The following is a 13876-nucleotide window of genomic DNA, read 5'->3' as shown; positions in this document are numbered from 1 at the left end:
TTGAACGTGAACAGTCAGTCCCTTTGATAAATAACATAATTCAGCCTCATCTAATTACAGTTTGGTTACTGGTTTCACATGCATGCACAACAAAAGAGCGATCGCAGTCATTCTCAGAGCGGATTGAAGGTCTCATTTCTCATTATTTCTGATTTCTATTATTTATTTATCTCCATATATATTGTGTTGTATACGTAGCACTAAATACATAATTTATGCGTTACCTTTTTTCTATTTTTTTTGTACTTAATGCTTTATATAACAGCAACTGTAATGTCCAAATTCCCCCCTGGGGATCAATAAAGTATTTCTGATTCTGATTATGTAGAGTCTAACTTTTAATTTGACAGATATGAAAGAAATAATAAAAAAGAAGAGTAATGGAAAAAAAAAAGTATCATAATATAATAAATTATACATAACAATGTTTTTTTTTCCCCAGTATTGTTAAGCTCTATCCCATCCTGGTATATTGCATTATGAATAAAATAACCAAAATCTCAGACGATATCAGGTCTCATATCATGATATGATATAATATCGATATATTGCCCAGCCCTAATTATCGCCCAAACCTACATGTAAAATAGCATGCAGGCATTGCTTGTGTGAACAGCAGAAGCTGCGGCCTTCTCCGGAACAGTTTGGGTAATTTATTCAGTTTCTGTTACAGCACGAATGTGTGAAAAGACCTCATAACTATTCAAAAAAGTGACAAATGTCTAGACGGCGGCATCTTTTTTTGACGTGTTTGTTATCAAGAACCATTTCTGAGAATGCAGATCCTCAAAATGTAAAATTTTGCAAGGGAATTTGTTAATCTCCTATTGAGGACTTAAACTCGTTCACCTCGCTCCATCTCCGAGCTTTTTCCTCTGCTGTTTCTGTTTGTCTGACACCCCTCTCTTCCTCCCTCTCTCTTCCTCCTCCTCTTCTCATTCCTGCTGCCAAATTAAGTGTCAAACAGACAGGGAAGGCGGGTGGATGGCCCACATTTCGCCTATAGAGATCCACAGTATGGTACAGTACGTTCCAGTCCGTGCTCTGCTATTCCATTCTCTGCACCGATACGGACCTCGCCCCCTTCCCCTCCTCATCCCCGCACCCCACCCCCCCAGGCTCATTAGCGGCTGATTGGGTTGTTATTGTAATTAAGAGCTCCTGTACAGCCAGTGAGAGCACCAAGCTGTCTGCTTATGGGTGGTCCTCAGTGGGAGGGTGGGCTTCAGAGGGGTCACGGTCATTGTCCACCAAAAACCCCCCCGCCCGCACAATGTCTACCAGGTTGTTTTTTATATGAAGCTACGTTTATATAAGTCAAAATGTAAATTAAAACAGCAGCTCCTTGTGTCAGAGCATTCTTGTTTGACAATTTTCTTTCTTTACATGACAAGAAATGAAAAACTGTGCAACAGGTGTCTTTCTTGCTTGATCTCTGAAGTCATCCAGTCATAAGCTCAGTTTGTTGAGTATTTTATGTTGTAGGTGAAAATTGCTTATTGTTGTGTTTGTGGCCAGTAGTTAGCAAACTCTCCCCCTCCTCCCTCCTCACTGTGAGTCTGTGTGTGTGTGTGTTGCTTGTCATGTAACAGCGGTCCATAGCGGCCCTCCATTCATGCATGTGATCACCAACCGTCCTGTAGGTCCCTTACGTCACCCTGCGTTCCTGCCTGGGCTCAGGTTACACTTTCACCCCGCTCACTCCCCCTCCCATCATTTCCCTGCCGCCCCCTTCACCCCCTCTTTTTGCCCGCGACCCGTTTTCCCTCTGACTCTCCCTATTGGCGCTCTCCTGCGTCCCCCTGCTCCTAAACCTGGGAGGAGAGAAGGAGGAGATAGCTCATTATTTTAAAGACACAGTGGCTCTCGCAGCCAACCCCTGACTACATAACAACCCTTCCTCCACTCCTTTCCTCCCACCCCCTTCCCCATCTGCCCCCCGATGACCTACGACCCCTCCTCACTCCTCCCCCCCTCTCTCTCGTTCCTGTCAGTCGAAAACAAGACTCCATTTTGCGGAGGGAGCTCCCAGCAGCGCCGCGTACTGCTTCCCCTCATGGCCCACTAACATTTCTTTGTGTCAATAAAGCTCTTCCAACAGGAGACGTGACATACTGTATGTGCTAGCCTGTTAGCACGCTGTGTGAAACACCTCATTTTCCAGTAACACATTTCTTACCCATACTTTAATGTGAAAAGGTCATGTTTGTGTCCTCTTGGTGTTTTCTTGAAGATCATTGTGGCCAGAGGTGAGTTGCACCCTGGCCCTGCTGCTGTTGCGTAACGTAGTTTGTTATGTTGCCGTGTTGCACAATAGGTATCCGGTTAGTGCTGCAGGCTGACAGCGAGTGGGTGGCCTGTAGGCCTGTTTGATGTGTCCAGGAGATAAGGCAGGAGGGGCAGAGAGGTGTAAGGTTGCTGGGAATAACACCAACTGCCACATAGTGAAGGAAGAAGTGTGTTTTTGTGTTTTGGTTCCTGATACAGTATGTGTCTAATAAAGAGGGTGCGGCCAGGCCAAAGTGGCTGGCTTGCGTGAATGAGTAGCTGTTGTTGTTTCAAACTCAACCTTATCTGATGAGATGCTTAACAGCCGAAATGGATTTATTGTCTTATTTTATGAGTTGTTTTTGGCTGCTGGCGAGGCTTGCTGAGGGCAGGAAGTGTGCAAAGTTGAGCTGGCTTTGGCCACGTCTGCACTAATGTGGATACATTTGAACGCTCCGTTTAAATGTTTCAAGGCTGCAATTAGCGATTATTTTCATTGTCGATAAATCTGTTGATTATTTTCTCGATTCATTTATTAGTTGTTTGGTCTATAAATGTCAGAAAATGGTGAAAAATGTCGATCTGTGTTTCCTAAAAAGCCCAAGATGACGTCCTCTAATGTCTTGTTTTGTCCACAACTCAAAGATGTTCAATTTACTGTCATAAGGGAGTAAAGAAACCAGAAAATATTCACATTTAAGAAGCTGGAATCAGAGAATTGACTTTTTTTCCCTTAAAAAAATACTATTAAAACGATTAATAAAATAGTTGCCGATAATAGTTGACAACAAAACGATTAATCGTTACAGACCTAAAATGTTTTCTATCCAAGCTGATGTTTTCAGATTGGTTTTGATTGATGGAAGTGATTTCAGTACACGGTGAACGACAGACAGTGATGATTACTTGTTGCTGTCTGACCTAGTTGACAATGAATGGATGAATATGTTGATGTTTCTCAGTGTTTTTTGTCAAAAATGGACTCACAGAGCGACGAAAAGTGAGAGGAGCTTCATATGATTTTATAATTTATTTATAATTTATTTTGTCACTTTAATACAGAACTCCTGCTGTTTAGAGAGATATTGACGGACTACTTTTGCAGACACAAAGGCATGTTAAAACTTCCAGAAAATTGGCGGCTCCATAAGAGTCGAAGCTCTGCTGCGTTGTTTTGGAAACGTTTTCGGTCAATCTTGTATACAAAGGAGTAAAGTTGATGGCTACTGTTAAATATCTCACCTGCACAATTCCTTTTATCTTTAAAGTTTTGTCACTATGTCAAATAAGATAACTGTTATCAACATACCTGCCTGCGTTTCATTACTCTTTTGTTAGGTGTCTAGAAGCAAATAACAAGATTTTGACATTCAGGCTTGCTATCGTGTGTATATTTCTCTTTTAGTTTAAATGTTTTTTGGATAAATCGTATACTAAATTGTGAAGCTCTTTTTATTTTATTCTGATTTATTTATTTTACTTTACACTATCACAGAACACATATCAGGAACTAATTTACATGCTTGAAATAATGTGAAACACCGATGCCTTGCATGGCTTTTTAAATTTCAATTTGACTTTTTTCCCTTCAGCCTGATGCAGACATTTTTTCAAAGTTAATAACAGGAGGCTACCAGTTTGTACTTAGCAAAATACCTTCTGACCATTTGATATCTGACTTTTTCCACACCTGAATAAAGCGCCCCAGTTGCCAACACGCTGTTGTAGTAAACAACACGGTTTTATTTGGCCGTGTAGTGATTACAGGCTTTATTGGCTCCTGTCCATTATGAGAAGTCACTTAAACCGTCTCATTGATGTGCTGCTGGTCAGAGTTTGCACCCAGATTGTTGACATGTTTGTCTCGCTAACCATTAACAGAATGGGAAGTTAATAGGTAGCTTACACCTGGGAAATAACCGCGGTCAATAACAACTCAATGGAACAAAGTAGTCCACTGCAATGCATTCAGACTTTTTATCTATTTTAAGATGCATGTTTTAGTGCAATTGATTATTTTCTTAGTGTGTGCAAAGTGGTAGTGGAGAATTGAGCGTATTAAATGGGGAACATAGCAAAAGGTGGCGAGCAGATGGGGTTCACACCATTAAGATGCATGGAAGATGCTTACAGACGGAGTGTGATTAGCAGGTGTGCGTCTGTATCATCGATTTGAAAGCAGCAGACGAGATGGAGACCATTAGATCGCTTCTCTGATAAGAAGCTCATTTTACCCTGCATGCACAAGCTCGGGCCCTTTTCAATATACTTGTTTTTTTAACAAATTGAACTTATATTGATGACAGATATTCACATTTGATTACCACAATGGGTTTAATGTCGAATATGCTTATTTTCCTACAAGCCATTCTTTTCTCTTTGTTGCAGTCCGATAAATGACTAAGAGATGTAGCCTAATGTTTGCTTCTCGTAGAGGAAACAAGTTGTAACGTTTCATTATTGCTTTTAAATCCATTCTTCTCGCATGTTGCTTATTGACCATAACCATCTGCTTTGGGCCGTTATGGCTGGTAGTATGGTTGATACTAGAGCTGCAACAATTAATCAATTAGTTGTCAACTATTAGATTAGTTGGCAACTATTTTGATAATCGATTAATCGGTTTGAGTCATTTTATAAGAAAACAAAAGTCAAAATTCTCTGATTCTAGCTTCGTAAATGTGAATATTTTCTGATTTCTTTACTCCTCTATGACAGTAAACTGAATATCTTTGAATTGTGGACAAAACAAGACATTTGAGGACGTCATCTTCGGCTTTCGGAAAAACTGATTGGCATTTTCACAATTTTCTGAAAACGAATCGATTAAATGAGAAAATAATCGACAGATTAATCAACAATGAAAATAATTGTTAGTTGTAGCCCTAGTTGGTTGCATGGTTGTGATGTGAACAAACTAGTATTATATGTCTAACCACTACCTGTGTAGATAATGTGTAAGTTCACTGAGTTTAAATGTGTGTGTCGACGTTGCAGAGTTTATGCAAATGCACCTCTTATTGTAACACAAACATCATCTGGCGCGTCGCCGCATCAAGCAGTCAGTCATAACTCTTCTATTTTAAACAGCAGGTCTGTTCACATGAGCACATGACACTTGCTTTGACAAAGGTGTTGGCGGATGAGCCAGCTCATATTTTTGGAGTGATCTGGTAGAGAAACATCCAACCTATATGACCATCCCTGATGTATTTTGTTGGAGGAAAATGGTTGCACGGCTTTGACAGCAGCTCATATGTTGCTCTGTAAAAGATCAAATAAGATAATATATTATTTCAACTATGAGGCATTCATCCCTCCCAGTTAATAATTTCCCTTTAACTTCTGTGGAATACATTGGAAATGTGCATCATATTATTTGTAGCGTGCAGCAGCATGCCTTTTCTCTCTGTACATTACTGTAAGTAACTGTCCCCTAATGAATTCTCCTCTCTTCTGATGTATGTGTGTGAATAAGTGTGTGAATGCATTAGCTGGTCCAAATGTGGGCTTGTGTGTGTGTGCGTGTGAGTGCCAGTGTGCAGCAGCTAAAGAGTATGAATGAGCATGGATAAGCATTTTGCTTCCAGGCTTCATTTCTGTTAACCCCTTCACGTCTGCTTCATTCACATCAGACAGTGCCATACAGTAATTTCCTCTCTGGAGAAATAATGCTGGAGCCAATGAGAAGAGAGAGAGCGTGTGTGTGTGTGTGTGTGTGTGTGTGTGTGTGTGTGTGTGTGTGTGTGTGTGTGTGAGAGGGAGGGAGAAAGCGCTCGCGGCCAGTCAGATTGTAGAGGGGACTTTAGCGAGGCTGTTTCATGAATGGCTCTGCTCTACTTACTGCAGATCACTGGTGTTTTCAGGGCTTAAATGGGGAAAAAGGAGGTTGATGTTCATATCCTTTTGTTTTGATGCCGTTGGAAATCCACTCTTTTGCCTATTTGGCCCATTGAATGTATATAAAGATCTATATATACAGTCTATGGTTCGGCCTTTTACTGTAAGCCACAGTTACGTCTCTCCATTTATACTGTGATGTGCTCTCATCAATGTTACACTAAATATGCTGAAACGATAGATTGATTAATTAGTCGTTCAATAGAAAAATAACCACCTATTTCTACTATTTCGAAAATAACTTAATCTCCAAGTTATTTTTCAAGAAGAACTACCAAATATATCTTAAATCCAGCCTCTCAATTCTGTGGATTTGCTGCTTTACATTGTCTTACGTGATGAACTTGCAATTTAGTACCATCAACCTGAGCTTTAGGAAATTGTGTGACATTTTCAGTATGTCCTAACATTTTAGTAACTAAACTAGGGCTGCAACTAATGATTATTTTCAATGTCGATTAATCTGTAGATAATTTTCTCGAATAATCGATTAGTTGTTTGGTCTATAAAATTGTGAAAAATGTTGATCAATGTTTCCCAAAGCCCAAGAAGATGTCCTCAAATGTTTTGTTTTGTCCACAACTCAAAAGATATTCAGTTTACTGTCATAAAGGAGTAAAGAAACCAGAAAATATTCACATTTAAGAAACTGAAATCAGAGAATCTTTAATTTTTTTCTTAAAAAATGACTCGAACCAATTAATAATAATTAATTTAATAGTTGACAACTAATCAATTAATTGTTGCAGATCTAAACTAAACAATGAATTTATTAATGGAAAAAATACAACATAACGTTGAATTAACACCACTCAAAACAGTTTCAACAAAACCTGAACCTTTTAACCTTCATGACGGTGGGATTCATTTCAGGGCTGTTGCATTACATTGTATTTAATGGCTAGGTGTTATTAATAAACTGACTGCTGAGTGTAAATATACATTTGCTGATGTGCTCTGGAACAAGTTGTCTAAAATAAAAGTGTTTTAGGAAAGCTACTTTTTTACTGAACAGCTCCCTCCCTGGTGTGAATTAATTTTAACTTAATAAATGAGAGGCAGGGCAAAGCTCAAAATGTGTCTCAACGAAACAATCAATCAATTAATCAAACATTATTTTCATAGCACAAATCATACATCAAATGCATCTCCAAGTGCTGAACATAACGAGTTAAAAAGAACACAAGTTTAATCAATAAATAAAAACATGACGTGAAACATGAAGTGAACATAGACATTTAAAAAACAATAGTAAACATAAACGACATTCTTGGATGATCTGTTTTGTTTTATGACTGGCTTATTGTTGTTTCTCACATCTCCCTCCCTCTCTATCCTTCCAGTATGCCAGAGTAAGGACATCCGGAACAATGTGACCAACCTCCAGTCGTTAGAGAACTGCACCATCATCGAGGGCCACCTGAAGATCCTGCTCATGTTTAAGACCAAGACCGAGGACTTCCGGGGTCTCAGCTACCCAAAGCTGCGAGTGGTGACCGACTATGTGCTGCTGTTCAGGGTCTACGGCCTCGAGATCCTCAGCGATCTCTTCCCCAACCTCACGGTGATCCGCGGAAACAACCTCTTCTTCAACTACGCTCTTGTCCTTTACGAGATGCTGCAGCTGAAGGAGGTGGGCCTCCACAGCCTCATGAATATCACCCGGGGCGCCGTGAGGATTGAGAAGAACCCAGACCTGTGCTACCTGGCCACCCTGGACTGGTCCAAGATCCTAGACACGGTGGAAGATAACTACATTGTGGCCAATAAGAACGACAGAGAGTGCGGAGATGTGTGTCCCGGCACGGCCCAAGGTCAGACCATCTGCCCGCAGAACACCATCAACGGACACTTCAGGGGGCGATGCTGGTCACAGAACCATTGCCAGAGAAGTAAGTGTATTCATTTGCTTTTAATATTAAGTTTTTTTTCCCCATACACTCCCATATTTGTAGATTCAGTGTGACACAAACTTTGCGAGGATATCATTATAACTGATCTGCTTAGAAGTCATAGAAAAAAAGCTTCTCCTTATACCTCCAGAACTTGCCTGAGAATCATCATGTTTTTAGGTTTTCTTCAGCATCAAAGTAACCCAGTGATAGTTATCTGTATACCCATGTGTACCTTGCAAACAGGAACGGCTAATAACTAATTCGGCATACTTTTAACAGTTCCAATTTGTTCAAATGTAAAATAATTAGGGCTGTCAAAGTTAACGTGATAATAACGCGTTGACGCAAATTTCGTTTTAACACCACTAATTTCTTTAACGCATTAACGCAACTTACTATTTTTTTTGTTGTAGAGGGCTCAGTTTTAAAGCTAGAGTGAAGATACTGGCATCATATGAAACTAGAAAACCAAAGAATCCATTGGTACCAAACAATATACTAGCTTGTTGCACCAGTTACGCTAAATTATGGCGAGGAAAAACTGGCATGGCCATTTTCAAGATACCTCAAGATATGTGAATGAAAATGGGTTCTATGGGTACCCACGAGGCTCCCCTTTACAAACATGCTCACTTTATGATAATCACATGCAGCTTAAGGAAAGTCATAGTCAAGTCAGCACACTGACACACTGACAGCTGGTGTTGCCTGTTGGGCTTCAGTTTGCCATGTTATGATTTAAGCATATTTTTTATGCTAAATGCAGAACCTGTGAGGGTTTCTGGACAATGTTTAGTCATTGTTTTGTGTTGATAAATGATTTCTTATAATAAATACATATATACTGTATGTATTTGCATAAAGCAAGCACATTTGCTCACTCCCATGTTGATAAGAGTATTAAATACTTGACAAATCTCCCTTTAAGATATATTTTGAACAGATAAAAAAATGTGCAATTAATTTGAGATTAATCGAGATTAAATATTTGAATCGATTGACAGCCCTAAAGATAATACAGGGTAAAACATCAGGGCTCAAGTAGTAGTCCACAGCTAACTAATTGACTTATACTTCCTGTTTACATCCCCAGCGGTTGTGTCAAATTCCTTGGACTTTTGATTAGAAAGTCGATCGTTGTCAGAGGTTTAAACCAGCCGGATACTCGCCAAATGAAAAGAAGACTATGTGTGGACCTCCATATTGACTTACTGTTGTTTGCAGACATGATAGTATAGCACCTTTCCAGAATCCATCACGCTGCTCCTTGTAAAGTGGCCCACTGAGACACATAATGATAATACGCACTGGAGCTTTTTTCCTCCCAGAAATCAATTGAGACGACTGATGTTTTGATTCCAAATGGTTTACGTAATGATTTCTATGATGCGGAGAGTTGCTCCTAATATCAGCAGCCAGGGGTCGTGGACTCCCTCTGATTAGCATTCATTGACTGGAGCATTGTGGGCAAGTGATCTGTAATTATAGGCTCGGGATCTGCTTGATGTGTGGAGTGACTCAACTGCATTGTTGAGTCAGGGAGCTGCAAGCTCAAAGGTAGGCATTATGGGGGGAAAAGTGCAATGAAAGAAAGAGCAAGAGAGCTGATGGACAGGAATAAACAGTATAGTACACTTGTTTGCTAGAAATTGTACAGATTTTCTCTCCTTTTTTTGTAGAGAAGAGCTGCGGGTTTGCTTGGTGCTGCAGCCAGCTGCCAGTATGTCGGCCAGTCAGTCAGTCAGTCAGTCAGTCAGTCTTTCCTCTCCTACCATAAACACAGAGAATGGCTTCTATTGTAAGACACACAGAGAGAATGCTTATTATTTTTTCAAGGCGATTATAGCTTGTGTTGTTTTTTCTCTTCTGTCTCTGTGTCTGACGAAAGGCTAGCGTTCAAAGCATAACGACCTCGGCCATGTTTATACTTTAACATCGACAGTTGCAGCCCGCATATAATGTTGGCTCCTCGATTTTCTGCCAGGTCTCACTGTCGGGAAAGTAATACAAGAAACGGCTCTCTTTGTGTCTCAGTCCCACACACACACACACACACACACACACACACACACACACACACACCGCCTGAGAGTTTTGACTTCAACAAGGTGTACAGCATTTAATTTGTTTTAATGGTTAGATTAAAACAACAATTTTTAGCATTACAGATGATGACACTTGACCAATTTGCACCCAAAGACTATATTTAATAAAATAAGGAAAAATGCCACAACATTTGTTGTGATTTGTGAAAAGTCTTGAAATTGGGTACGGACATACAGGAAAAATCACACTTCAATTAATAGTTAAAGTCAGGATTTTTTTTAAATTAGGAAAAATGCTAACATTGTGTTTATTTAATGTTTTCCAAATGATTTTTTACACTGCATATGTGTGCATATCTTTGATATTCAACTTGGTATGAGTTCATAGATAGATAGATAGATAGATAGATAGATAGATAGATAGATAGATAGATAGATTGATTGATTGTGCTCCTTGTAGTTTGTAAGATACAGCTAGTATTTGAGACATGGGACTACTGTTTCTGTAAAATAGTAGCATCTATTGCAAAAACAGTCATCCTATGTGCCCAAAGAATATATATATGATAAAGAAAACTCACTTTTCAGCCAAACGGTTTAACCGATTTTGAAAATTTTGAAAGTTTTGGACTTCAGTGAAAGTTACAAGTAGAAATCCTCCACCTTTACTCCTGCTTGCAAAGATAAAAACTTCTTAAGAGAGCTCCAAGTTGGCTAAAAGTAGATGAAGAGACAGATGTGAGCACACATCTGTCTGGGACATGTTTTGGAGTGAATGTACAAAATATAAATATCATTGGTCACAATGAATTAAACATTAACTGAAGCAAAATGTATAATTCAGAATTGGTGGTGGTAAGTTTGGCCTATTATTTGCATTTGATTTAAACATTTAATAGGATGTTACACCACGTTTTCCCCCTTTTTCCACTTCCCATGCATACTCACTGTCTGCTCTAGTCAATGTGGAAAATGAACTCTATAGGGAACTCTTTACCATTAAACCATTAAAATCAGAATGTGGACTGATAAACAGAAGTGGGTGTACAGTACAGTACGGCAAACAACCTGTTGTACATGTGCGTTCATGTCCCCCTTGCTCTGGATAGGCCAGGGCAGCAGGTATGACGCTGTGTTCTGTGTCACGTGACCAGCTCCAGTCTAGTCAAGAGAGCAGGAGCCATTTCTAGAACATGATGCAACGGCTGTCTGCCCCTGCGGCGGGGGGAGTGTGTAAAGGCTACACACAGGGATGATATGTGTACACTTATTGTAAATGCTTGCGAGTGTTCGTGTGTGTTTAATATGTGCGTGCTTAAGTACAGGTCCCCACTGGAGGTGAGAGCCACAGTTCTACAAACATGTTTTTTAACCTACAGCAGTGCTGCTCTAGATTAGAATAATATATAAGTAAAAGTAGGATTAGTGTGACAGCAATTATCACAGTAACAGTAGTAAATGTATTAGTAATATACGCAGTGAGTTTAATACCATGATTGTGCAGCTTATTGCTATGCAGGCGTGTATCAGCCAGTGGAATGAGAGATGCGAGAGGTGAACATCAAGAAAGAGAAATGTGTTGTCTCGCTTGGGTACAGTTATATACAGTGAAACGCGTTCTGGGTGGTGGTGGCGTGAGGAAACTGTAGGATCTTTAATTAGAGCTTCTGTGAATGAAAACTCACAGTTTACAAACTCAGATGCACACACAAGTGCGTGTGCAGGGCGGAGGAACATTAGACGGGGCATTAAAGTTTATGTGTGAGTGGAAACTGTGGGGTTGTTTTTGTTGTGATTTTTACAGGGTTCCAGTTGCCTTAGGTAAGAGCCAAGGGAGAGCCTGCATTCCTCTGATCTTACACATGCTCCTTACAAGCAGGAAAACCACTGCGAGCGTGTGTGTGTGAACCAAGACATGTCATGTTTAACTGTGCAGGGCCCTTAAGTAACTCGTTGGCAATCCAAACAGGCTGGAGAGTGTATGAGATCTGACATTCATTGCCCAGTGCGATTTTCTCTGTTTTGCATGTGTGTGTGTATCTGCCGCACACATGCATTTTGTGTGTATGTGCCTCCTGTATGTTTACAACGTTGTGCAGGTAGCTGTTGGGATGTGGAGGTCATTCCAGTAGTAAGTTTTGTCAAGTGCACTCAGGCTGCAATTTTCCCAGCTTTTACAAGCTGTCACCAGTCACTGTGGCTTTGTTGCCTGATTGAATGTTGGTGGTTTCTGCCGGCTTTTCCTCCGGACAACAGTAGAGTGCATTTCGATCAACGATCAACGCAGTTTTTTCAAGGCTTCAAATCTTCCAAAAACCTCAATACACTGGAATCCTTCAATCACAAGTTTTTCTATGTGTGGAGTGAATCCGTTGAAATGTATTTGAGCAGTGAATTCCTACGAGTCCTACACGGGCCGTTCTCAGAGGTGTAACAAAATATCAATGCACATGAGTATCGCGATATTATGTTGTGTGATACTGTATTGATTCTCCAGAACACTGTGTCGATTTTGGTGTCAACTTTTAATTAACCTCAAATTATTTAATTATTATTTTATATTATAAATTAACCTAAATATCCGACGGCCCGCCATCGGGCCCGGCCGCTATTCAATATATCAGAGGTTGTAGCGGGGTCAGTTTGAAAGCTAGAATTAAGGTAGTGGTATCCTATGAAACTAGATAAACTAAGGAATCCATTGGTAGCATGTCATACTGGCTGGTCGAGAAGATGTCTAAATAATGCACCAAAGTTACGCTAAATTTTGGCAAGGAAAATCTGCAATTGCCATTTTCATAGGGGTCCCTTGACCTCTGACCTCAAGATATGTGAATGAAAATGGGTTCTATGGGTACCCACAAGTCTCCCCTTTACAGACATGCCCACTTTATGATAATCACATGCAGTTTAGGGCAAAAACCATGTCGTTTTTTGCCTGCAGCATAAATGTGCTATTTTTGCCTATTCTAAAATGGTTTATTTCTGGTGTGTTCTTTATACTATGACAGTTTTCCTAAAATAAAATTTAAAAAAATCACAATATATTGCCTCGCTTATAGTATCGCAATATATTGAATCGTTACCCCTGTATCATGATACGTATTGGCAGATTCTTGCCAATACACAGCTCTAGCTATTCTGCAGCTGACCCTGCACATGAATGTCCCCATGGAAAACAGAGAAGGAAAATGATTATTATTTATATATAACACATGTTTGCTACTGGTGTTGAATTACCGGATTGGCAGGAAAAGAACACTTCTAGAAGAGAAGGGGAAGGTTTTCAGGTCTGAGATCAGTTAGGTTCATGGATCACCTGCTTTAAATGAGACAGACAGGATGTGTAGGCATGAGGCATGCAACCTCTGCACCCACATGTTTTCTCATGATGCATCCAGGATGAGTAAAAATTACAAAAAACAAGTGTGCCAACATACTTTGATGAAATGTTGGTTTGCGTAGGACTGGTTTGGTTGATGTGATGGAAAGCTTCTGTCTTTGGCTCTTTGCTGCCTCTGCACTTAATGGTTTTGGTTTTGAGATGAATGTAGTTCAGTATCTAATTTATTCTCCATTAATTAAAAAATGAGTAACTCTTGTGCACAATAATTTGATCTAAGGGTGGAGGTTTGTTTTGTGAGTGTGACCCTTTCATATGGTGTTAAACTGAAATCCATTTCCAAGGAGAGTTGGTTAAATTTACAAAATAAATAATAGAGAATAAAAAAAAAAAAGAAAGCAAGAAGGCTGAACTTACAGACGAGA

General features: G+C 39.8%; 1 protein-coding gene across 2 annotated transcripts in view; it reads left to right on the top strand.

Moving 5' to 3' along the window:
* insrb (insulin receptor b) overlaps positions 1–13876 on the top strand; it is a 91658-nt gene that overhangs the window by 20265 nt on the left and 57517 nt on the right. For both annotated transcript variants that reach the window (XM_037769509.1, XM_037769510.1), the window contains exon 2: positions 7512–8060. In XM_037769509.1, coding sequence (XP_037625437.1) covers positions 7512–8060 — 549 coding nt within the window. The remainder of the gene's footprint in view (positions 1–7511; positions 8061–13876) is intronic.

This window comes from Sebastes umbrosus, chromosome 5 (genome assembly GCF_015220745.1).
Source record: "Sebastes umbrosus isolate fSebUmb1 chromosome 5, fSebUmb1.pri, whole genome shotgun sequence".
NCBI classification, from domain to species: domain Eukaryota; kingdom Metazoa; phylum Chordata; class Actinopteri; order Perciformes; family Sebastidae; genus Sebastes; species Sebastes umbrosus.
Note: the sequence above shows the minus strand (reverse complement) of the source record. Positions and strands in the feature narration are given on the sequence as shown.